The 23,345-nt window shown below is 41.8% G+C and overlaps 1 protein-coding gene across 2 annotated transcripts in view; it reads right to left on the reverse strand.

The window, feature by feature from the left end:
- Positions 1-9,349: 9,349 nt before the first annotated feature.
- klf12b (Kruppel-like factor 12b) overlaps positions 9,350-23,345 on the reverse strand; it is an 85,062-nt gene continuing 71,066 nt past the window's right edge. For both annotated transcript variants that reach the window (XM_007890739.2, XM_007890738.2), the window contains 2 exons: positions 15,698-15,855; positions 9,350-13,617 (listed from right to left, as the gene is read on the reverse strand). In XM_007890739.2, coding sequence (XP_007888930.2) covers positions 13,436-13,617; positions 15,698-15,855 — 340 coding nt within the window. In that variant the 3' untranslated portion in view covers positions 9,350-13,435. The remainder of the gene's footprint in view (positions 13,618-15,697; positions 15,856-23,345) is intronic.

The raw sequence follows: 23,345 nt of genomic DNA on the forward strand, positions 1-23,345 counted from the left end.
ACGAATGGCTCCTTCTGAGCTGTAAATTTCTGTGATTCTACGATACCAACCACTATGGAGCTATGGAAACATTGTGCTCCTCACTGAACATATTTATTTCTCTAAATATTTTGCAAAAAATTGTCACTGTTTTATTGTGAAGATTTTGTTTCAATTAAGCCCATATTGCATAGTGCATTGGAATGGAGTATGCCTTATAGCTGATGGCTCGGGAAAAAGATTTGCAGCCTGTGTACCATTTTTTGATGTTTGAGGAACTTACTGCTACCTTTACTTTACTTTTCCTTTACTGTCTCAAACAACAACAACAACAACTTGCTCTTATATAGTGCCCTCCATGCAGTCATGCAGGATAGCTTCTCAGAGTTCTTGAATTGTTATATAATTGTCTCAATTTTTATAGTAATAATCATAATCATTGTATTTGATATAGCACCTTTCATGTCAGGAGAACATCTCAAAGCGCTTCACTGGATTTTACTGTAAAGTGTAGTGACTGTTATAGGTGGACGCTGCAGACAATTTGGACACAGCAACATCCCACAAACAGTGTTTTTATTGGGTTGTGTCGCTTTGCAGAGTCTCTGATTTTAAATGAAAAGCAGCACATGCAGCATTAAGACAGGGATCTGATGTTAATTCTTTTTCAATGAAAAGATCAAGATAAAAATGTTACGATTAAAAATCGATAGATTTTTGAAAACTAAAGGGATTAAGGGATTTGGGGATAGGGCAGGTAAATGGAATTAGGTTAGTAGATCAACCATGATCTTATTAAATGGTGGGGCAGGCTCGAGGGGCCGAATGGCCTACTCCTGCTCCTATTTCTTATGTTCTTATGATTAATTCCAGCTGCCCTGAGCACCAATACTCACAACTCTGAACAGCCACTGAGTGAACAAAACTACCGAGCATTAGAAACACACAATCTAAATGTTTATTTGGAATTATACCCAGCTTTAAAGAGCGTATGGTTGAAATTAAAAAGTCTCCTGTAGGAGAAGATGTTTTAGATGTCTTTGCTTAAAGAATAGTAGAAACAGTATATGGAAAAAAGACCCACAATAGAGCCCTTGAGGCTCCAGCAATCAATAATTCCAAAACATAACTGGAAAAGTGTCTGTTGGCAAAAAAATAGGAACATGATGTATATCATGCTGATGAGAGGGCACAGGGTGGGGGAAGAAACCTTGTCTGTTGAGTGAATCAGGAGAGGTTTGGATAGTGGTGATGAGACATAGATGAATATTCTGAGGTTGTTCATTTTCTATTTTTAGGGTTACTGAATGTCCACACAGAAATTCTCTCCAGAAGCTAGAGTTCCCAATAGATTAAGTTTTGGGTGGTTATGAAGCAAATGGTCAAACTTATTTCAAGGGTAAGAAGAGTAACAGCAACACCAAAGCTAAATATTTTAGTAAGGCATTACTAATCATTAATTACTATTACCAGCACATCAAATGCTGAGACTAATCTCTGTGTTGTATCCTGAATTTATAGCATTGGCAAACTGATTGGACCTGAAGATCTTCTCACTGCCATTCTTGTCTTCCATTGGCAGTTTTAGTGGATCTTTATGGTATACCAGCAAACCTCAATATGTATGCTGTGAATCTGCACTCTGAGAAACTACCTGTGTGAAGAGCCCTATAGAGTGCAACTTGTTGTTGAGTTCGCACTGAAATACCGATTCCAGGGAAGTGGACAATAATCATGGAAGCTAATTAATTTATCGTTTCTTAAGATATTGCGACCAAGTTTGGGTGCATTGTTTCAAAGTTGGGGGAGAAGAGATCACTTCCACAGCCATCTTTGGAATAGATGGAAAAATGCAGTTTTTTAACAGGTTTGATAACATATTTGTTTAATATAAAATCTGCCTTGAAATATTGGATTTGAGCCCTTTACATGTAACAAGGGTGACATACATCTTGCAAGAATATGTCATCATGCAATACCCTTGTTAAAAATTCTCAACAATCTGCAGTTAATAATCAGTATAACAAACACAAAATGTACCCTATTTTATGACAGACTTGGCTAAAATAATGTTTTGATTGTATCAGGATGGCATTCTGGGAATGATTAGTTTGCTTGAAACGTAAAAGTCTGAGGATTTGGTCTGTTCTGGTTAGATCCCTTGCATTAATAAGTCAACCAAGTCAACCAAAACATGAATTTAATATTTCAGTATGTGTTTTGGTATAATGGTGCACAGGTCTATTGTTGACAATATGCGTGAAGCACTGTATTACAATGGCAGGAATCAGTGACCGTGGCTAATTAACTAAAAGCGCTTTTGATTAGATGATGTGACACAGATTTAATACCATTTGCAGTTCTACAGTTCAAAATAAATATTAAAAACAACTTTAGTGGAATGAAAAATTAGGAACCCGGTTGTTAGTGAATTGGCAGATTGCTTTTCTGGGAGTAATAATACCAGGGGTAACAAAAAGTAAATTGGTCACTTCAATCCACGACTGTTTGTGGGACTCTGCTGTGCGCAATTGGCTGCCGCATTTCTCCCACAAAATATACAGTCATTTAGCTTTACAGTATATTCTGTGAAGTGCTTTGAGATGTCTTGAAGACATGATAAGATGTTGTATCAAATGCAAGGATTATTATTCCAGAGCAGCTATTTCTAAAATTCTAGCAAGAATAAGCAAATTCCAATCAGAGATACATTTTACTGTGCAACTGTTGTCAGCTCTTTGTGTTAACTCTGATCAGTTAAAACAAATACAGTAATTAGTTCTTGCTATCAATTGTTATGCAGATCACAACACCTTCACTGAAGTGTGCAAACATACAATTATTTACAAACCTACCTAAGGTTTTAGTAACTCACTAGTTTTCACACAATTGCTTCAGCAGAATGCTGTTAAGATTGCATTGTTTTCAAACATTTTAGGTTTACGACCCAAGCAGTAAAGAGAATATTCTTTACAGATTACCTGGAACGCATTGACATGCCCCTTTTTTTAATACTGCATAATGAGGAACAGGCTATTCTGACCGCTGTGTATGACCTATTTTTACAGCAAAAATTGCAAAAGCCTGCTACATAAAAGCTAAAAACAAAGCTTTTGATCAGATGATGTGACACAGATTTTATACTATTATGCGCTACTACAGTTCATCATAAATAGTTTTTAAAAACTTTAAGGGAATGAAAGAAAATGATTTATAATTTTGGTTTGGTCAGCAGTCGGGTGTGTGGCACATGCAGAAACCCAATACCAAGCTTAATAGAATCCAAACCAAACTGAGCGTTTTAGATGTTAAAGTATCATCATTGGATAAAGTTTGAATATTCATAAATCATAGCTAAATGAAAAGGAGGAGCCACATGGGAATCGAGTTCTTGGTAGGCTGTTACAATTGGTGCACGTTGTTAATGGCGGTTCAATGTGGGAGAAGGAGGGAGGCTCTGTGAGGGAGATACATCCACAACAGTGACAGTGCATGTGGTTTAGGATGATTGCTCCAGGAGTTATGTCAGTGTTCATTCTTTAACCCTAACCCTAAGTGTGTCTAGCAATGTCAGTTTAAACAATAATCAGCTAAAAGGGTAAACAAGGAATCATTTAAAGTCACCAAGTGAAATAAAGAGTGTGAGAGAACATTTACAAAGGTGTATTCAGGTAATGTGCAGAGTACATTTAGCAAGGGCTTGCTAACTGAGTAGAGGCACATTATATTTTCATGTTGTAATGGTACATAAGGGAGGCACTGATCTAAGTGGTACCCAGTCTGCGTATGTTTCAGGACTGATTGATAATTCCCTAAGAGATATTCTCAAGGTATAGTTAGAATTTACTATATGCCAGAAGAAATTGCTAAAATTGCTATTCCGGCCTAACGGTCCACCGGCACATCTGGCTGGACCACATCAAAACCTACTGCTCCACTCTCGCCTTGGCCAAATCGTTTTTCTACTCCAGGTTAATCCTGGAGGCGAAGGGCAACCCCAGGTTCCAGTTCTCCACCACCACCCTGCACCTCCACCCTCCCCACCATGCCTTGCAGATTCTTTCCTCCGATTCCCACTGCGAGAAAATGCTGGACTTCCTTGAGTCCAAAATCGAGGGAATTCTCTCAGCTGCTACTGCCCTCCCAACTTCCACCCTCTCCCTACACCTCCCCACACTTCACCCATTACCCATCCCTCCTTCCACACCTTTGAATCTGTCACTCCCTCCTCTGTCATTATATCCTCCATGAAGTTCACCACCTGCTCCCTGAACCCAATCCCCACCCCTCTCCTAAATTCCAGCTCTGTGGATCACTCAATCCTCCTCCACCGCCTCTCCTCCCATCTCAACCTTCAAGGTTCTGTCCTTGACTGGTTCAGGTACTACCTTCACACCGCCTCCACTTCATCTCTGCAAACGGCTTCTCCTCCAGCTCCTGGACCGTCTTGGGCGGTGCTCCTCAAGGCTCTGTCCTTGGTCCCCTCCTCTTCACCCTCTACATGCTCCTCCTTGGTGACATCATCTGCAGACTTGGGATAAATTTCCACATATATGCGGATGACACCCAACTCTATCTTTCTGCCTCCACCCTGAACTCCAGGACTACTGGCCTCCTGACCAACTGCCTGTCCAACATCAAGTCATGGACGAGGGACAACTTTCTCCAACTGAACATCAGCAAGAGCGAGGCCCTCCTGATTGGCTCGCGCCAGGGCTTCCGCACCTCGGGCGCTGGTAGCATCAGCCTCCATGCCACACACTCAACCTTACTAAGCCAGTCAGGAACCTGGGTATCTTGTTGAACCCTGAACTGTCTTTTCTCCCCCACATCTGCGCCATGACCGGCACTGCCTACCACCACCTTTGCAACATTGCCAGGCTCCACCACTGCCTCACCCCTCAGGCTGCCGAAACCCTCACCCATGCATTCATCACATCAAGGCTCGATTATGGAAACTTCCTCTTCATCGGCCTTCCCAACTCTTCCCTTCACAAGCTGCAGATCATCCAAATCTCTGCAAGTCATGTACTCTCGCGCACCAGGCTCTGTGACCCCATCACACCCACCCTTGCCCAATTCCACTGGCTCCCCATCCCTCAGAGGATCGAATTCAAGATCCTTGTCCTCACTTTCAAGGCCATCCATGGCCTTGCCCCTCCTACCTTTCTGACCTGCTGACTCCCTACCAACCTGCCCGCTCCCTCCGTTCAGTGGGCTCCGGCCTGCTCCATGTCTCCCACCCAACCATTGGTGGCTGGGTTTTCAGCCTCTCTGCCCCCACATTCTGGAACTCCATCCCACAGTCCTTTCGCCTCGCTTCCTCCCTTGCCTCCTTTAAGGCCGGTCTCAAGACCTTGCTCTTCGATCAACAATAACAATAACTTGGATTTATATAACGCCCTCCACGCTGGATGGCATCTCAGAGCGCTTCACATAACGGATCCCGGGGCCGAGCCAGGGGGAGGGGGAAGAAGGTGACCAAAGATGCGGTTGAAAGGAAAGGTCTTTAGCCGAGACCTGAAAATAGGAAGAGAGGGGGTGAGGCGAAGGGAGTGAGGAAGGGAGTTCCAGAGCCCTGGGGGATAGTGGCTGAAGGCACAGCCGCTGATGGTGGAGCTGAGGATTCGGGGAACAAGGAGAAGGCCAGACCCGGTGGAATGAAGGCAACGGTCACTGTTGTTAGGAGAGAGGAGGTCAGAGAGGTAGGGGGGTGCAGAGGAGTGGAGGGATTTGAAGACAAGAGTGAGGATCTTGAAATCGATCCTCTTTGGGACAGGCAGCCAGTGCAGTCTGGCAAGGACTGGGGTAATCGGGGAGCGGAGTTTGGTGCGGGTGAGAATGCAGCTGTCAGAGTTTTGAATGATCTGGATTTTACGAATGGTAGTGGAGGGGAGACAGCGAGGAGGACATTTGAATAGTCCAGCCAAGAGGTGACAAAGGCTTGGACCAGGGTTTCGGCGGCTTTTTGGGTGAGTTATTGGCAGAGACGGGCGATGCGTTGGAGGTGGAAGAAAGCGGTGCTGGTGAGGGACTGGATGTGGGGGAGGAAGGATAATTGGGGGTCGAACCTGATGCCGAGGTTGTGTACAGGTTCGGAGAGCTTTAGGGGGAGGTTGGGTAGGTGGAGGAGGTGAGGACCGTGTGATTTAAGACGTTGATGAGAGCCAAAGAGTATGGCTTCCGTCTTGTCAACATTTAGCAGAAGGAACTTCGCGCTCATCCAGCTCCTGATGTCTGACCGGCAGGCTGACTGGGGGACTCTGGGTCGCAAAGTGAGGTGGAAAAATAGAGTTGGGTGTCGTCCGCATACATGTGGAAGTGTACCCCATGTCTGCGGATGACAACCCCAAGAGGGAGCATATAGATTAGAAAGATGAGGGGCCCAGGGATGGATCCTTGGGGTACCCCGCAGGTAACCGGGTGAGAGCGGGAGGAAAAGCCATTTGTGGAGATGAACTGCTGGCGGTTTGTGAGGTAGGACTCGAACCAGGCGAGTGCGGTCCCATTGAGGTGGACGATGGAGGAAAAGTGATGGAGGAGGATGGTGAATCGACTGTGTCGAAAGCGGCAGAGAGGTCCAGGAGGATAAGGGGGCAGAGGGAGTAGAAGGCTGTTTTCGCATGTGTCAAGGAAAGGCGGTAGCCGTGGAGATGCTCGAGCCACAGTTGGTGGTGAATTGTCAGGCCAGTTTTCTGCCATCTGCGCTCGAGCAGCCGGGTTTGGGTTTTTAGGGAGCGGAGATGACTATTATACCAGGGGAATCGGGTGGGTTTGGAGATGGTCCTGGATTTCAGGGGGACGAGAGAGTTGAAGGTGGAGGAGAGGCGATCATGGAGCAGCTGGACGGCTGCTTCAGGATCTCTGCAGGTGGAAGGCCAGAGGGATAGGATATTGGAGAATGTGAGGACCTTTGTGAGGGTCTCACGGGGTAGCCTTTTCCACGGGCGGTAGAGTATGATCGTGTCTTCAGTCGCCCTCCCACCTCTCTGCCTTCTCTCACCCCTACTCCACCCCTACCTCATGCTCGGGTCCTGACCCCTGACTGTCCAGCGCCTTGGGACGTCCTCCCGACGTAAAAAGCGCTCTATAAATGTAATTTTGTTGCTGTTGTAAAATTGGGACTACGTACTAAGGTTGAGGTCTTGGGTATAGCAGATAAGCAGATTATTTTTTTGGATTTTAATATGCTTCACAGCAATCTGAACCAGGTGGCGATAAAAGTTAGATGATAGCATGACTGGCTTCATTGATGGGCTGCAGATTTAGATGTGGATATTGACTACATGAATAGCTAAGATGGCTTTTTTTACATTTCTAAGAATGTCAGACATCAATACCTTATAGTCTGCCATAAGGGACACTCCAGGAGTGTTTTCAAATATGTAATATTGGATCAGTCTTTGGCTCAGTGAGTCAGAAAACAATTTTAATTCTACAAACAACATAGCTGCTTGGTGTCGTTTTTTTTACTATGTTAGTCACCTCCATGGTGAGAAATAACTGCTGACAGCTTTTAATTGCATTTTTCACTGATGAAAATTGCGTTTATAATCCTTATAAAAATACATTAAGTGTATTGGCTGTTGGGTCAATTGTATTTGAGCAAATTGTGAGCACTGGGGATGTAACGTTTAAACTATTCTACTGTGCAGAGTAATGGCATTGAGTTTTCATTCTTAGTTCACTGGTAGAATCCACTTACTGGTGTGTTAAGCCTGTATTGGAATGTGCATAGTGATGTTAAACCCAGTATAAGTTTCTTTAACGCCTTGACTCTAATATTCTGCAATAATTGGTTGACAAGATTAAACTCAAGCACTCATCTTGGGATGAACACCTATCAACAACAACAATGGCAACTTACATTTACATAGCATCCTTCACACGGGGTAGTGTCCCGGAGCACTCATTATTACTTTCCTTTACCTTTAAACACAGGAGTTTTGTGTTGCATTTCCTGGAATGTATTTCTGTTTGAATTTGTGGCAATAAAATTCTTCATATAATGAAATCTTTTTCTCCTTGCTTTCCTCCCCTAGCTTTCATGCCACTTTGCCAGACATCAAAAATTATAGTAGTGAAAGGATATCATGGAATGTGACCCCCAATACACCGGTTACTATTCAATAATTGTAAAACGAATAACTGCAGTCTTTTAACAAAAAATTTCAATGGAACTATTAATTCTTTGATAGCCAAAAGATCTAGGGAAAGATAATATTATCTTTTAACTTTTAATTTTTTGCCCAATTATTTTTCTTCATGCATCAGTATATGTCCATCTGGTCCTGGTCACCATTTATTGAATTTATATTTTAAGCATTAATTTTAGTTCATCCTGATGCTGGGTTTAGCTCCTGCTGGGATGCAGGTCCATGGTTACCCTCTGCTATCAAACCTCAGTTACCATTGTTCATGCGTGAACCTTGGCAATGATTGTCGGCATGGCATACAATTCTTAAGGTGTGACATCCAAGATTGACCTCTCTTGACACAAGTTAGGTGACATTGGTATATACATTTGCTAGGGTTAGACTTGCCTGTCATATTACAACTATAGGAATTTGGCTGTATGGGCTCATATTTCATATGGAGTAGAGTTTGGTTTGCGATGGTAATATGGACCAACAGATGGTTGGAACGTTTACAGCATGCAATGTATTCAAGCGTTCTGTAGGATATTCTAAAGGATAAAAGGGTATTTTGAATAATTCATAAATGTCTTTCAAGACTGCATTTTATATAATAAATGCACTTTTTATACAAAATGTGAAATTCTAATTTGGTCGAGATTTACTCTATTTTTATTACTTTATTTTCTTAGCATTTCAAAATGTACAGAATTTGGCAAATTATTAAACAGTCTTAATTTACAAGCAGATTTTCTGTAGTTCTTAAAAGATGTGGTAAAAACTGGCCTCAAAATTACATTAAGACTGTGATTAAGAATTTACCAAATTTTGGCTGCTCTGAAATGCTAAGAAAATAAAGTATATCTAGACCCAGATGGAATTTTGCCCATCCTGTTTGGCACTTACTGCCATTAGCTACCATTTTAGCAGTGTAACACTTTTTGACACGAAGGGGCAGGAATTATAACATTAGGATTGCAGACCAGGATTGTAACAGTATAACAGTATCAGCAGATAGAGTACTTTACTGGGAAAGTATTAACTGTCATGCTGAAAGAATAATTGAGCTTCATAGCTAGTGAGGTAACACAATTGATAGATTCAAGTATGATAAACTAAGACAAATGTTTGTGCTGTTTTCAAGATCACGTGAGCCTAGAGTATTTTGTACATTAGTCAAATATGAATTAAGCCAGCTATGTTTTAACAGTACATACTTTCTGTTACCACTTTTCCATAGTCAAAGTAGTTGTGAACTTTATTTTTCTTTCACAGGGGAGCACTATGACATAGCTACCATCAGTAGGATAACATTGATTCAGGGGGAAAAAAATATCCTTTACAATGGGTAACAAGGACAGTCACTGAGGAATACTGTTTATTGTGTGTAACCTGTCAGATACAGGATGAAATCTGACACATTATAGCCTCCTATTTTAATACTTTGCCATATGCCAAGACTTTCTGATATTACATTCATTGCTTAGGTTTACTTCTGTAACACAGAAACGATATAACATACCCTTTGTAACACACTGCTGCTATAACACACCTTATGGAGTACGTTTAGTAAACTTATTACTGTTGGGCTATTTTGCAGGTGGAGGTGAAACATAAGAAGTCAAGAAGATAAATTAGAAACAAAGGGATGAAATATGTGGTTTGTGATGTGATAATCATCATATACCACATTTCCATCCTTTTTTTCAAAGTTCCAAATTCACTGATATATTTTACTAGAACAACTGGTTGCATGTAAGCATTTTAGGTGTTTAATTCCACCCACATTTACAAACAAATCCTTGCTATCTAATCTGTTCTGAGCCTGTGCAATTCTGGTTTATTACATAGAAAAGCAATTTTATTTAACCTTCATGCCTCCATTCATAATTCAGGTAATTACAAATGCATACACTTAAAGATGTGTACTATAGTTCTTCAATTCACAGCTCAGCTCATATGAAAGTTGAATACAGAAATGCAAAGCAATGACAAGAGAGTGTTTGGGACACATGGAAAACTAAACACTTGTTCATTTATGTCTCAGAAGAGACTGGAGAGAAAAAAATCCTGACAGAATCTCAATGCAGGAAATCCCTTTCAATTTTTGGGTGATGCCACCATTTTACAGTAAGATGAAAAGCTCTGAATATATTTACAATACATACATTGTACATAAATACAAGAACAACACTTACATAAATGTTAGTAAACGTGTCATGAATTATTGCCTGAACTAAATAGTGTACAAAGAACAGGAAAGAAAATCTTCAGAAGAATGAAACGTTCTGATTTATTTGTAAAGAAAGAAAGACTGGAATTAAAAGCTATTGCAAGTTTAACACAAGCACTTTCTTAAATCAGCCAATTATGTTTTTTTTATCCCAATATTCACTTGGTGCACTTTTGAACAAAAATGAGAAGTTTTCCAATTTAGTTTCTCCCTCACTATTTACAGCCTATTGTAAAACTATGACTCTCAAAATACTTTTAAACTCTCATGTATAATACATTTTATTTAAAATAGTTGTCACTAGTACAGTAAAATATCAGAATGGTTTTTGAGAGTTTGGATGTTAATCCCTGTATAAATCTCTTTTTAACTGAGACTATTTCAAAGTGCAAGACATTCATGTCTTTTGGCTCCAAAGGAGATGACAATTTTTAAAGGGACAGTATTCATTTCCAAGAAATCATATGTTCATCCTTTGACCCACCTCAACTTATTCTCTTAAGGTGCAATTCTAACCCTTTGCCTTCACAGCATTTTCTTTTTTTGTTTTACAAAATGATGGGTTGTATAAGTTTTTTTTAAAATTAAGTTCAGGCAAAAGGTTAATGCATATTTTCTGAAAGATTTTCAGTTTGAGAAACAAACACAGAAAATAAACTAAGTATTTTATTCTTAATAGGTGGAATAAACATTTTCATAGTTTCACAGAAGAGGATGTGTTGAAGAAAACTGGGGTTTGGGAAGAAAAAAACTGAGATATGCTAAAGACGATGGTTCATCTTTTACTGTGGGCACTTTAGCAAACTCTATCTTGGAGGCCAACAGTTTGGATATTGAAGAATACTGCCCTGTGGGAGGAAGGGGCTTTAACACTTTCAACATCATCGAGAGTTTGTGCAACACAAGAATCATCTCTGCACTATTAGTATTCCAATTTCACATTTGTACAAAGATAGTATTGTCTCCTTGAAAAGACAATTAAAAATCAATATATCAGAGGATAGCCACCTCAAACTCGTCCTTTATTTCTTCATATGATATAAATGTCACATTAATCAGGTTAGAAGTTGCTACTGGCAGGCCTTGAAAATCAACATCAGCAACTCTCTGCTGTGCTGATCAGTCTTTTTGTCTGTTTTTTCCGTTTCTCTTTCTCTAGAAATATTGCTGTCTTAAAGCAGATGAGTGGAATGAATATGTCATCTACTGTACATACAATTAAAAAGTCGATTACAAACCAGTCAACAAAATATGGATAAACACTCATATAAAAACTGGGCTTTTCCTCAACAGTGAGGTGAAAAAGAGTTTACCTGTGATTGCATGGTTAAGACAGTGATCACTTAGAAAAGATTTACTATACACAAGGTTCACGATCATTAGGTGCTGTAACAGAAATCCAATAAAGTGGACCTTTACATTTGCGTAAAGAACCAATTATGGTTGTTTATATCCCTGTTAAGAAAAAGGAATCTAATACATCCATGCACTTCTACTTTGTACAGTAGCGCACTGCAATATATAGTTCTGAGTAATATCTGATGCGATGAAGGGCTGCAGCAATTTCTTCACTGGTTGTCTTTGCCAATGACTACGAACATATTAATTTTCTCCCCATCTTCTGCCTTTCATCTGCAGGAGCTTAGACCATTTTTCACCTTGCATGTCTTTTATTATTACACACTGCATAATATAATGGGCATGCCAGCGAGCGACCAACGATTGTGGAGTGGGGGAGTTCAGAACTGCATTTGATTCAAATGGTATTGATCTGAAAGATGATGTGGCTGCAGGTTAAACCTGATGTGCCTCTGCCACGTTCTCAATGTAGCATTAATGAAATCCCACCAAAAATAACAGGCATTACTGGACAATACAGCATTGGAGGATTTCATTATGTGTTATCTCTACCATTACTGTATTTTGTGGAGGTAAATGTAGCACTGTATTTAATGGTAAATTTACTTTTGAATAATATCAAGTCGATATAGACTCTCCATTTTTATACCATCCTTCTACCAAGTGATAATTTCTAATGAAATATGATTTAAAAATAAGGCATTAGGTAATTATAGACAGCCCAACAAATGTAATTAAAACTATTGCAATGAAAGCACCTAATCTAAAAATCTAAAAATGTTGCTGAAGAAGGAATTCTTATCTAATTGAAAGATAAAATAACTTTTGCCCGAAAAAATATATGTTGCCAATTTGTGCATTAAATAGGTAGTGCATGTCTTTAACACTGTGTGATACCACACACTATTAAAAAGTACAGACAGATAGGAACAACGCAGTTTTAATGAGAAATGCACTTTCCTGGTGGGTACTGTTAGGCAGGTGGCATAACACTGCAGCTTCTAGTACTTTCAAGGTGTAGTTATAATACAATATATTACTGCAGTTGGTAAGTCCCATGGCTTATGTAACCTAACAGAGATCTCTGTGTGTGATCACAGTGCCTGGGTAATTCTTCAACTACAGAAGGTTTAGATCTGATCTATTATTGCAGAATAATGATCATTTCATCATGATCAACAGTCCTGCTATTGACACATAGCTGACTTTACGAGAACAATAGTCTTTTTTCTCTTTTTTTCCCATTTCTCAAATGAGGTTAGTACAAGGCAGGTTTCTGAATGTACAAAATCAGGTGCACTAACAGATGACATGAAAATGGAATACAAGATATACGTTCAGATAATGTTTAAAACTTGACATTTAGAGCTAACTACTGCCATTTGTTAGGTATCTAATTGAGATAGTAGTTGAAGAATTGTGGAAGTAATGAAAAGGTTGAAATCTGAGAACTATTTTGTTTTTAAAAAAGATGCACCAACTTATTATGAAACGCCTTTGACAACAACAAAAAACAAAATGAAATAATCTAAAATGCCAACTCAATGACAGTCGGATCTGACTGTCAGCGGTAAGAAAGATGCCAAGAGTGCTTTCTCTTTCTCTATATCATTTTTTCTTCTGGACGTATGGAGGTATCCTCGATCAACACTCATGAGAATTCAGCCCAGCTGAATTCTGGTGAGTAAAAGAGACCCTGTTCTGATGCCACACTGTTCTCACAGCACCATTAAACCAGCATGTGTCTTCGGCGATGTAATGCCAGGTGATCTGAGCGGGAGAAACTGCGGTCACAGTCTGCACATTTGAAGGGTTTTACCCCTGTGTGTTTGCGGTAGTGCCTTGTCAGCTCATCTGAACGAGCGAATTTCCACGTACACCCTTCCCACGTGCACTTGTAAGGTTTCTCACCTAATAAATAAATATAAAAGAAATGCAAATAAAAATTAAAATATAAACACTTCAAAAGTGATATTCATGACTTTTATTATTACACACTGCATGATATAATGGGCATGCCAGAGATCGTAGCATTGTGAAAGACTAAGTCAATACAACAACAACAAAATTACACATGTATATTGTCTTTCATGTCGGGAGGACTTCCCAAGGTGCTGGACAGTCAGTATTTTGGACCTGAGCTGGGGATTGGGATTGGGGAGGGTGGAGGGCAGGGCGGGAAGGAGGGTGACTGAAGGCAACGTCAAAAAGAAGGGTCTTGAGATGGGTCTTGAAAGAGGCAAGGGAGGGGGCAAAATGGAGGGACTGCGGGATGGAGTTCCAGAGGATGGGGGCAGAGTAGCTCAAGATCCGCCCGCCAATGGTGTGGCGGGAGATGTGAAACAGGCTGGAGCCCACTCTGCTGAGGGAGTGGGCAGGATGGTAGGAGGTTGTAGAGGTAGCGGGGAGCAAGGCCATGGAGGGCTTTGAAAGTGAGGACCAGTATCTTGAACTCTTTATAATAATAATAAAGCCAGAGTAGTTAGGCAAGGATGGGGATGATAGGGTCGCAGTGTTTGGTGCAGGAGAGGACACGGGCTGCAGAGTTCTGGATGATCTGCAGCCTATCAATATAAAATAGTCACAAATAGATCAAATAGGGAGGTTGGAAGAAATTTCTTCATGCAGAGAGTAGTGGGAATGCGGAACATGCTACCACAAGGAGTTGTTGAGGCAAATAGCATAGATGTATTTAAGGGACAGCTACATAGGTACATAAGCGAGAAGGGAATAGAAGGTTATGCTTGAAGGCTTAGTTGAGGAAGGGCAGGAGTAGGCTCACGTGGAGCATAAACACCGACATAGACCAGTTGGGCTGAATGGCCTGTTTCTGTACTGTATATTCTAATGTATTCTAATGTATTCTATGGAGGGAGGAATTGGGGAGGCGGAGAAGCCGGGAGTTTGCGTAATCGAGCCTGGATGTTACGAATGTGTGTATGAGGGTTTTGGCGTTTTGCGGTATGAGACAGCGGTGGAGCTGGATGATGTTGCGGAGTTGGGGGAAGGCAGAGCAGGTCATGGCATGGATGTGGGGTAGAAGGATAATTGAGGGTCAAACAAAACACCAAGGTTCTGGATTGGCTTGGTGAGGTGGAGTATGCATCCTTGGATGGTGATCTTGTCAGTGCCTGAGATGCGGAGGCGCTGATGGGAAGCAACCAGGAGGGCCTCGGTCTAGTTGACGTTCAACTGTAGAAAGTTAGCTCTCATCATTCTGTCAGGACAGCAGTGGTCTCGGAGCCGATGGTGGAAGCAGAGATAGAGTTGGGTGTCATCCGTATACATGTGGAAGTTGACCCCATGTCTGTAGATGATGTCACCAAATTACAAGGAACAAGTTCAGGAGAGGACACAGGACTCATTTAATGGCACTACTTAGATATGGCACAACATTCTTCACCTGTAATGTGAAAATTGTGTGGCACTTTAGAAATTGTTTCCAACCTTTAAAAATTATAGGGATTTTACAGCAGCTTAGGAAAGTCCTGAAATTCAAAGGCCTGGACTTATTTAAGAACCATTTTAGCTGTCTAAGTCTCCCAGTCACCAGTCCCAGTAATAATACCTCTAATATTGCAACAGCCCTTTTCTGATCAGTTCCAATCCTTTGATTCAAGTCAGTTTGAACGATACGTTTTTATTCATTATTTCTTTACTGATCCCCTTAGAGTAAAATTTTAATGTTATCACTTGCACATGAATTTAGGTTTGAAAGAGCTGGACAATGTTCACAGTTCACACTGAACACTGTTTTACAGTTTCACAGTTGATTTCAATGAGGCACTGCTTAGCATTTCTGTATTTGTGAAGAAGCAACTGCGCCTTCTGCTGGTCAGCTGGTATATTACGACTACCAGAAGCGAGAGAGCTCTACCAAATCAGGACGGCACCTGGTAAACTGAGTTAACATCGAAAGAGTCAATTGATACCTGCATGTTCATCCTAAATCTTGCCGTTGTTTAGTAGAATTTTCCAATTATCTACCTACCTGTGTGTGTCCTCCTGTGGGCTTTCAGATGAGAGCTTTTCGTGTACACTTTATTGCAGCCCTCAAAATCACACCGGTGTATGCGCCGCTTCTTTGAATCAGGGGACTCGGATCGTCGCTGACGTCTTGTACCCTCAATACTGAACAATGAATCAGAACTGAAAAAGAGAATTTCACAGATAGGATCGTTAACCGATGATTACACCGGATCATAACGGTGTCTAATCTGTAATAGATTTATTGCTCTGATTCTGGTTCAGGACACAAGAGGAAACTATGCAGCCGATTGGGTTTGTTCTGCTAGTTTATTAGAACATGGAAGATATTTTAATCCCATTTCCACACTTTTTCCACAAAAAGAATAATTCTAATAATCCTTGCATTTGGTATAGCGCCTTTCACATCAGGAGTGCTTCACAGAACATACAGTAAAACTCACATAAGTCATATCAGTCGGGACCGTAACATTTAATATAGTTTAGGCAAAGTCCGAGTTTCAGGCAAACTATATAAATTCTATTTAATCAATAATCTACCTGCGCATGCCATAGTTTGTGACTGCAGTTGGTAAGTGTGCATGCGGTGACGACTACAGTTCCTGTGATTCAATACGTCTTGACCCGTCGCCCCATGCACACTTACCAGTAATAATTCCTGTACATTATGAGTTTGTTCAATTTCTCTTGCTCTCGTTTTCTTATTTCCCAAAATGTATCAGTTGCTTCTGCATTAATTTGACACCCTAGTGAATAATGTTCATTGATGTTGCGCATGCCATTGATGTGAGGGCTGTAAAGTGCCTGTTTTTAATCTTTTGAGGTAGCAGCACACCCAGTGACAGCAGAGTCCAATTTGTAAGGATTCACAAAAGGATCAGCCATATGTAAATCCTGCCATTAACCTGGATACATCAGAGCCTGATAGCTGGAACTCCGATAAATGCCTATCTCCTGATGGTCACCAGGACTCTGCTTTGCCCACAATTCAATTTGATGGAAGCCTAAGATTGACTTCCAAGTAGTTTCAGCTGGATGGCCCTGACACATCTAAATACCTGAAGAATTCACATATTACAGATCCTTTTGACAAGATGCTCAATTTAGACCCCATTAAGAAATCCCATGTAGGTTTAATTTCCCTTAATGCAGAACTCCTGACAAGTGGATGTACAGCACACATCTCATGCCAATCCACAGGAACTCTGCTCCAAAAGTAGAATATGTTGTCGTTTGTCTGGCTCAGATGGTAGCACTCTGGTATCTGAGTCAGAAATAGGCTCATGTCAGGACTTTGAACTCACAGTCCAGGCTGACAATCAAATACGGCACTGAGAAAGTGCTCCACTTTTGGAGGTGCCATCCTTTGGACGAGACGTTAAAGATCCCATGTCACTACTTGAAAAGAGAAGTGAATTTGCCCAACAATCCCTGAGGTAACGTTAGTCATTCACTTAATAGCTGTTTGTGAGGCATTGCTGTGTGCAAATTGTGTACTGCATTTGCCTATGAGTACATGGTCATTACACTTCACAGTAAAATCCTATGAAATACTTTGCCTGACATGAAAAGCTCTATATCAAATGTAAAAAATATTATTTAGTTGTGTGACACTCTTATATTTTTGTATTAGAAAATCCCATTGGAAATCACGCATAATACCAGTGGGAGAAGCCACTGCTTTTCTGGTGAGGGCAGCACTATGTTTCTTATACTAGGTACTGTAGGTAAGGACCAGCTGCAACGCCTGGGGATGATAGAACACTAACCCCAATATTTGAACAGAAGTTACAAGTTTGTGCGTGTGAGATTTTTGTTCCGGTGTTGGAATCTGTTTATATTGCAGGAGGATCCTTTTGCGTTAAGAGTCTCTGGCTAGATTACAAAATTGCTGCTTCAATGAAGCCTATAATGTAAACACAGTTTAGGATTTATGGCACATTTAGCTTGTGCTTGCAAAAAGAAGAAACATTGAAAACACAGAGGTTTTGACATTTGGGCACTGCTCTAATGAGAAATTCCATTACAAAAGTATAGCAAAAAGAGCACAATGTTTTAGTTATCAATATAAATTAGCTGTTTACCCCTTCTATCTCTTTGAACAAAAACAATTAAAAGTTTGTTAACTTTTTGAAAAAGTTAATAGAATGTCTGTTGTGTGTTACTCTACCAGCAATGAATTGGACTTCTTTCCAGGCGCTTTGAGATGTCCTTCTGACACTATCCCAAACACCAAAAATAAAACACTAGATTTAAAAACAATTATTGTAAAGTGCTTTGAGAGTTTTCAATATAAAGCACTATGAAAAGTTATTTCTATCTCAAATCTACTTCCTAACATTTCTGCCGATCTGAAATGGTTGTGTGAAATTACCTCATTTCTACTAGGAAAATCCGAACCAATTCTGTTCATTGAGTCAGTCAGCAGTTGACCAAAGGACAATTCTTTAATTGTCCATACTGCCCTTGTATTGTCCATGTGTTGGCCGAATTTCTACAGTATGGTAGGAAACTAAACACTTTGAGACACTACCCGCGTGAAGAGTGCTATGTAAGTGCAAGTTGTTGTTGATACAGAGCCCACTGTCTAGACCTGAGTGGCATAGTCGGCATAGCCACTCACCTTTATATTATCTCTCCATCAGCCTTGCTCGATTTCAGTTTAACAATCAATAGACTGGATAAAAAATGTAATTACTGACACAGATTTTCTTGTTAGTACATGCTTATGCAATCTTAGAAAACTGTGGTGTTGAATCATATTCCCCTATAGTGCCTTCGACATCTGCTCAGTTATATCTAATGGTGGTATATATTGTTTCATTCACGCACTTTGAAAAATAACAAAAACACAGAATAAACATTTTGCCAACAACTGATTGCAAACACACATGGACAGAAAATAACAAACTTGATTAACTGCCCTTATGCAATGAGCACAGCACAGGACCTGTTTTACACAAAACTGAAAACTAACCTAATAACACTGGACGCCTTTATGTTATTAGGTGAGTAATTACATACTTATTGGCTGCAAAATGTCGCCTGAATGTTTTGGGCATATTCAACATAACATTAAATTATGTACCTAGCTAATTTGATGCATTTGAACAGTCAATAAATGATGTCACTGTTCTACCAAAATATTCCACTATAACAGCCTGAGATTAAAATCATACATTCTCATAATATTGGTACATTTCATCTGAGGTGCGGAACATGGTGAGGAAAAGAACCAGCTTAATGGGACAAGCTTTATCCCCAACCTTCCCTTTTATTTCCGCCTCACCAACGAGATATAAGACGTGACATAGTTGGGGAATATTCAGTACTTTATATAATCCCATGAATTTTTTCACTTGTATTCTATCCCATTATCAGAAGAATCCCTATCTTCATTGGGATCTCTCTCTGGGCTTGAGTTGGCCCCATGTTAATATACCTGGTGAAGGAAGAGCAGAGCTGTGTCAAAACTCTGTGCTGGATGCAGCGGTCCATTACTTGAGCCAGGCAGGGCTGCAGCAATCCAAGGAATTGTTGAAGGACTAGTCTGCCTGGTGAGTGGATATGTCGCTGGGGGAAAGGGATACTTCTCACTTCAACACTATCTGTACAATTTTGAGAACCCTAAAGTCTTAGCTGCTGCGGTCTCCAGGGCAGAGTTTGAGCTTCTAGAACTGCAAACAGAAACCACGTTTGTGAATTAACAGCACTTGCAACTGGAGACTTTAACACTATGTATTTGTCTCCAGATACAAGCCTGCCTAAGACAGTAACTCCTATTGTAAAATGGTCTGTTTTCCTGGTTTTGATAGACAGCCCTGATTTGGAGTGAGATGAGCAGTTTATGATGGAATGAGTCATAAGTGTCCTGAAAGCACATTTTTGGAGGGCAATCGGTTTACTGACAGAAGTCAGATAAATATTCAATCACAATCCTTCTTAAAGTTCATGACCAAAACAAAGTTGATCAGGATTGTATTAATGCCGCTTGTCTTTTTTAAAATAATGATCATTATCTCTTGTCTATTAATAACTTACTACGCTCGAGGCAGTGATTCATTTCAATTCAAATTCCTACAGTAACACAAATGACCATGTTGGCCTTGTGAAAACTTCTCTGATATGAGAGTGATGGAGACGTGAAACACAGCATTGCTTCTTCTTTCGTGACACATTTCCAGACCTGGATCAACATTATAAAAATGGTACTGTATAAGGATGACACCGAACTCTACCACTCTGCCTCCACCCTCGAGTCCAAGACCACTGCTGTTCTCACAGACTGCTGTCGGACATCAAATGCTGGATGAGAGCAAACTTCCTTCAGTTAAATATCAACAAGGCCAAGACTCTCCTGCTTGTCTCCTGTAAGTGCCTCCATACTTTGGGTGCTGACAGCATCACCCTTCACGGATGCACTCTATACTTCATGGAGCCAATATGGAATCTCAGCATCCTGTTCAACCCTCAACTGTCCTTCATACCCCACATCCATGCCATGACCCGCTCCACCTTTGCCCACCTCTGCAACATTGCCCAGCTCCCCCACTGTCTCTCACCTCGGGTCGCCAAGACCTTCATTCACACATTCATCACATCAAGCCTTGACTACAAAAACTCCCTGCTTATCGGCTTCCCCCAACTCCTCTCTTCACAGGCTGCAGATCATCCAGAACTCTGCAGCCAGTGTCCTCTTCCACACCAAGCTCCGTGACCCTATTGAGTCTTGAGATTAATAGTCTAGACTGACAGTCCAGTGAAATGTCTAGTGAGTGCTGAATTATCAGAGGTGCATCCATCGACTTTTGGGATAGAGAAAAGATCTCTGTTTTTGTGCCTATTTTAGAATTCCTTAGAATATTTGTGGAGTCCTGTAGCTCAGTGGTTAGAGCACTCGCCTCTCAAATGAGAGACCTGGGTTTGATTCCAGGCAGGACGAAACCTTGGACAAATTTCCTTACTCCACACGCCTAATAATAATCCCTCAAGAAAAAAAAATAATAAATTGGTCACTTCAATCCACGACTGTTTGTGGGACACTGCTGTGTGCAATTGGCTGCCGCGTTTCGCCACAAATATTTCATTTCACTTTATGGTATATTCTGTGAAGCCTTTGAGACGTCTAGAAGACGTGAAAAGCGCTATATCAAATTCAAGGATTATTATTATCACTGGCTTCACTGGCTTCCCATCACTCGGAGGATACAGTTCAAGATCCTGGTCCTCACCTTCAAAGCCTTCCACGGCTTTGCTCCTCCCTACCTCTGTGGCATCCTAACCCCGTACCAACCTGTCCGCTCCTTCCTCTCAGCAGGCTCCAGCGTGCTTCGCGTCCGCCGCCTTCAGTTTCCCTAACCCCACTCTCTGGAACTCCATCCCACAGTCCCTCTGCCTCACCCCCTTCCTTGCCTCCTTCGAGACTCATCTCAAGATCCATCTCAAGACTCTCCTCTTCTATCGTGCCTTCGGTTACTCTGCTACCTCTACCCTCCACGCCATCCACCCTCCTGATCGCAGCCACCAGGTCGGGTGCAAATCCCAGACTGTCCAGCGCCTTGACATCCTCTTGAAATGAAAGGCGCTGTACAAATGTAATTTGTTGTTGTTGTATTAAGCACAGCACGGAGACTAGTCCAGATCATACCAAAAAGAAGAAAAGGACATTCCTGTCAGTCTTTTTCCTGCCATTGTTTTACATTTTATAATTCTCCCAGGTCTGTTCCTCAAGTGGGAGATGTAACACAGGTTACTGAAGGACAATCCATCAGATAAGACATTCTGATACATTGACTGACTGCAGTTTCTCTAATCCTTTCCTTTCTGATACAATAAATTAACGATGAGTAATACCATCATTGGGGATAGTTGTATATTATTCACACTGTGAGGCCACTAATGGAGGCAGCTGACAGGAAATGTAAAGTAATGGTTATTTACAACCCTCAGGAGTCTTATTAATATTCAAAAGATTAACTTCATTTTATTTAATTGATTGTTGTATTTGAGCAGGCACTGAGTATTATTGACAGCCATATTGTGGTCAGGATACAACAATGCAGACACTTTTCTTTGGTTTGCTGACAGTGTGGTGGGGAATTTTCTTTGGCACTTGGCTCAAATTTGGTCTAACGGTCCACCGCCACATCTGGCTGGACTTCATCAAGAACTACCGCTCCACTCTCGCCTCAGCCAAATCATCCTTCTATTCCAGGTTAATCCTGGAGGCGAAAGGCAATCCTAGGCTCCTGTTCTCCACTACTAACTGGCTCCTCCGCCCTCCCTGACACGCCTCGCAGATACTTTCCTCTGACTCTCATTGCGAGAAAATGCTGGATTTCTTTGAGTCCAAAATCGAGGGAATCCACTCAGCTGCCACTGCCCTCCCAACTTCCAACTCCTCCCTACCCCCCACCCCACACAATTACCTATCCAACAATTACCCATCCCTCCTTCCACACTTTTGAACCTGTTACCCTCTCCCCTGTCTTCAACACAGTAACCTCCACGCTACTGTCCACCACTTGCTCCCTCGACCCCATCCCTACCCCTCTCCTTAAATCCCAGCTCCACCTCCTTGTCCCACTACTCGCTGACACTATTAACCTCTCCCTGTCATCTGGCACTGTTCCTAACCCCTTCAAAATAGCCACTATCACCCCCACCTTGAAGAAACCTTCCCTCGACCCATCACAACTATCTAGCTACCGGCCCATCTCAAATCTCCCCTTCCTATCCAAGATCCTTGAGAGAGCCATTGCCTTCCAGCTTCGCTCTTTCCTCTCCTCTCACTCGCTCCATGAAATCCTCCAATCGGGTTTCCGTGCTGCCCACAGCACAGAAACTGCTCTGGTCAAGATCACAAACGACATCCTGACCATGTGTGACCAGGGCTCCCTCTGCCTCCTCGACCTCTCCGCCGCCTTTGACACCGTGGACGACTCAATCCTCCTCCACCGGCTCTCCTTCCACCTCAACCTTCAAGGTTCTGTCCTTGACTGGTTCAGGTACTACCTTTCACACAACCTCCACTTCTTCATGGCAAACAGCTTCTCCTCCAACCCCTGGACTATCTCGTGCGGTGTTCCTCAGGGCTCTGTCCTCGGTCCCCTCCTCTTCACCCTCTACATGCTCCCCCTTGGTTACATCATCCACAGACATGGGATAAATTTCCACTACTGAGGTCCTGACCGACTGCCTGTCCAACATCAAGTCCTGGACGAGGGACACCTTTCTCCAATTCAACGTCAGCAAGACCGAGGCCCTCCTGATTGGCTCGCGCTAGCTCCTCCGCACCTCAGGCGCTGGCAGCATCAGCCTCCATGTCTGCACACTCAACCTCACTAAGCCAGTCAGGAACCTGGGTATCTTGTTGGACCCTGAACTGTCCTTTCTCCCCCACATCCGCGCCATGACCACCACTTCTGCTATATTGCCAGACTCCGCCACTGCCTCACCCCTCAGGCTGCCGAAACCCTCACCCATGCATTCGTCACCTCAAGGCTTGATTACGGGAACTCCCTCCTCATCGGCCTTCCCAACTCTTCCCTCCACAAGCTGCAGATCATCCAAAACTCTACAGCTCGTGTACTCTCATGCACCAGCCTCAGAAGCAACAGTACTACCAATTAAGCCAATATTTGCCTATAATT

Source organism: Callorhinchus milii, unplaced genomic scaffold (genome assembly GCF_018977255.1).
Source record: "Callorhinchus milii isolate IMCB2004 unplaced genomic scaffold, IMCB_Cmil_1.0 Scaffold4, whole genome shotgun sequence".
In the NCBI taxonomy this organism is placed as follows: Eukaryota; Metazoa; Chordata; class Chondrichthyes; order Chimaeriformes; family Callorhinchidae; genus Callorhinchus; species Callorhinchus milii.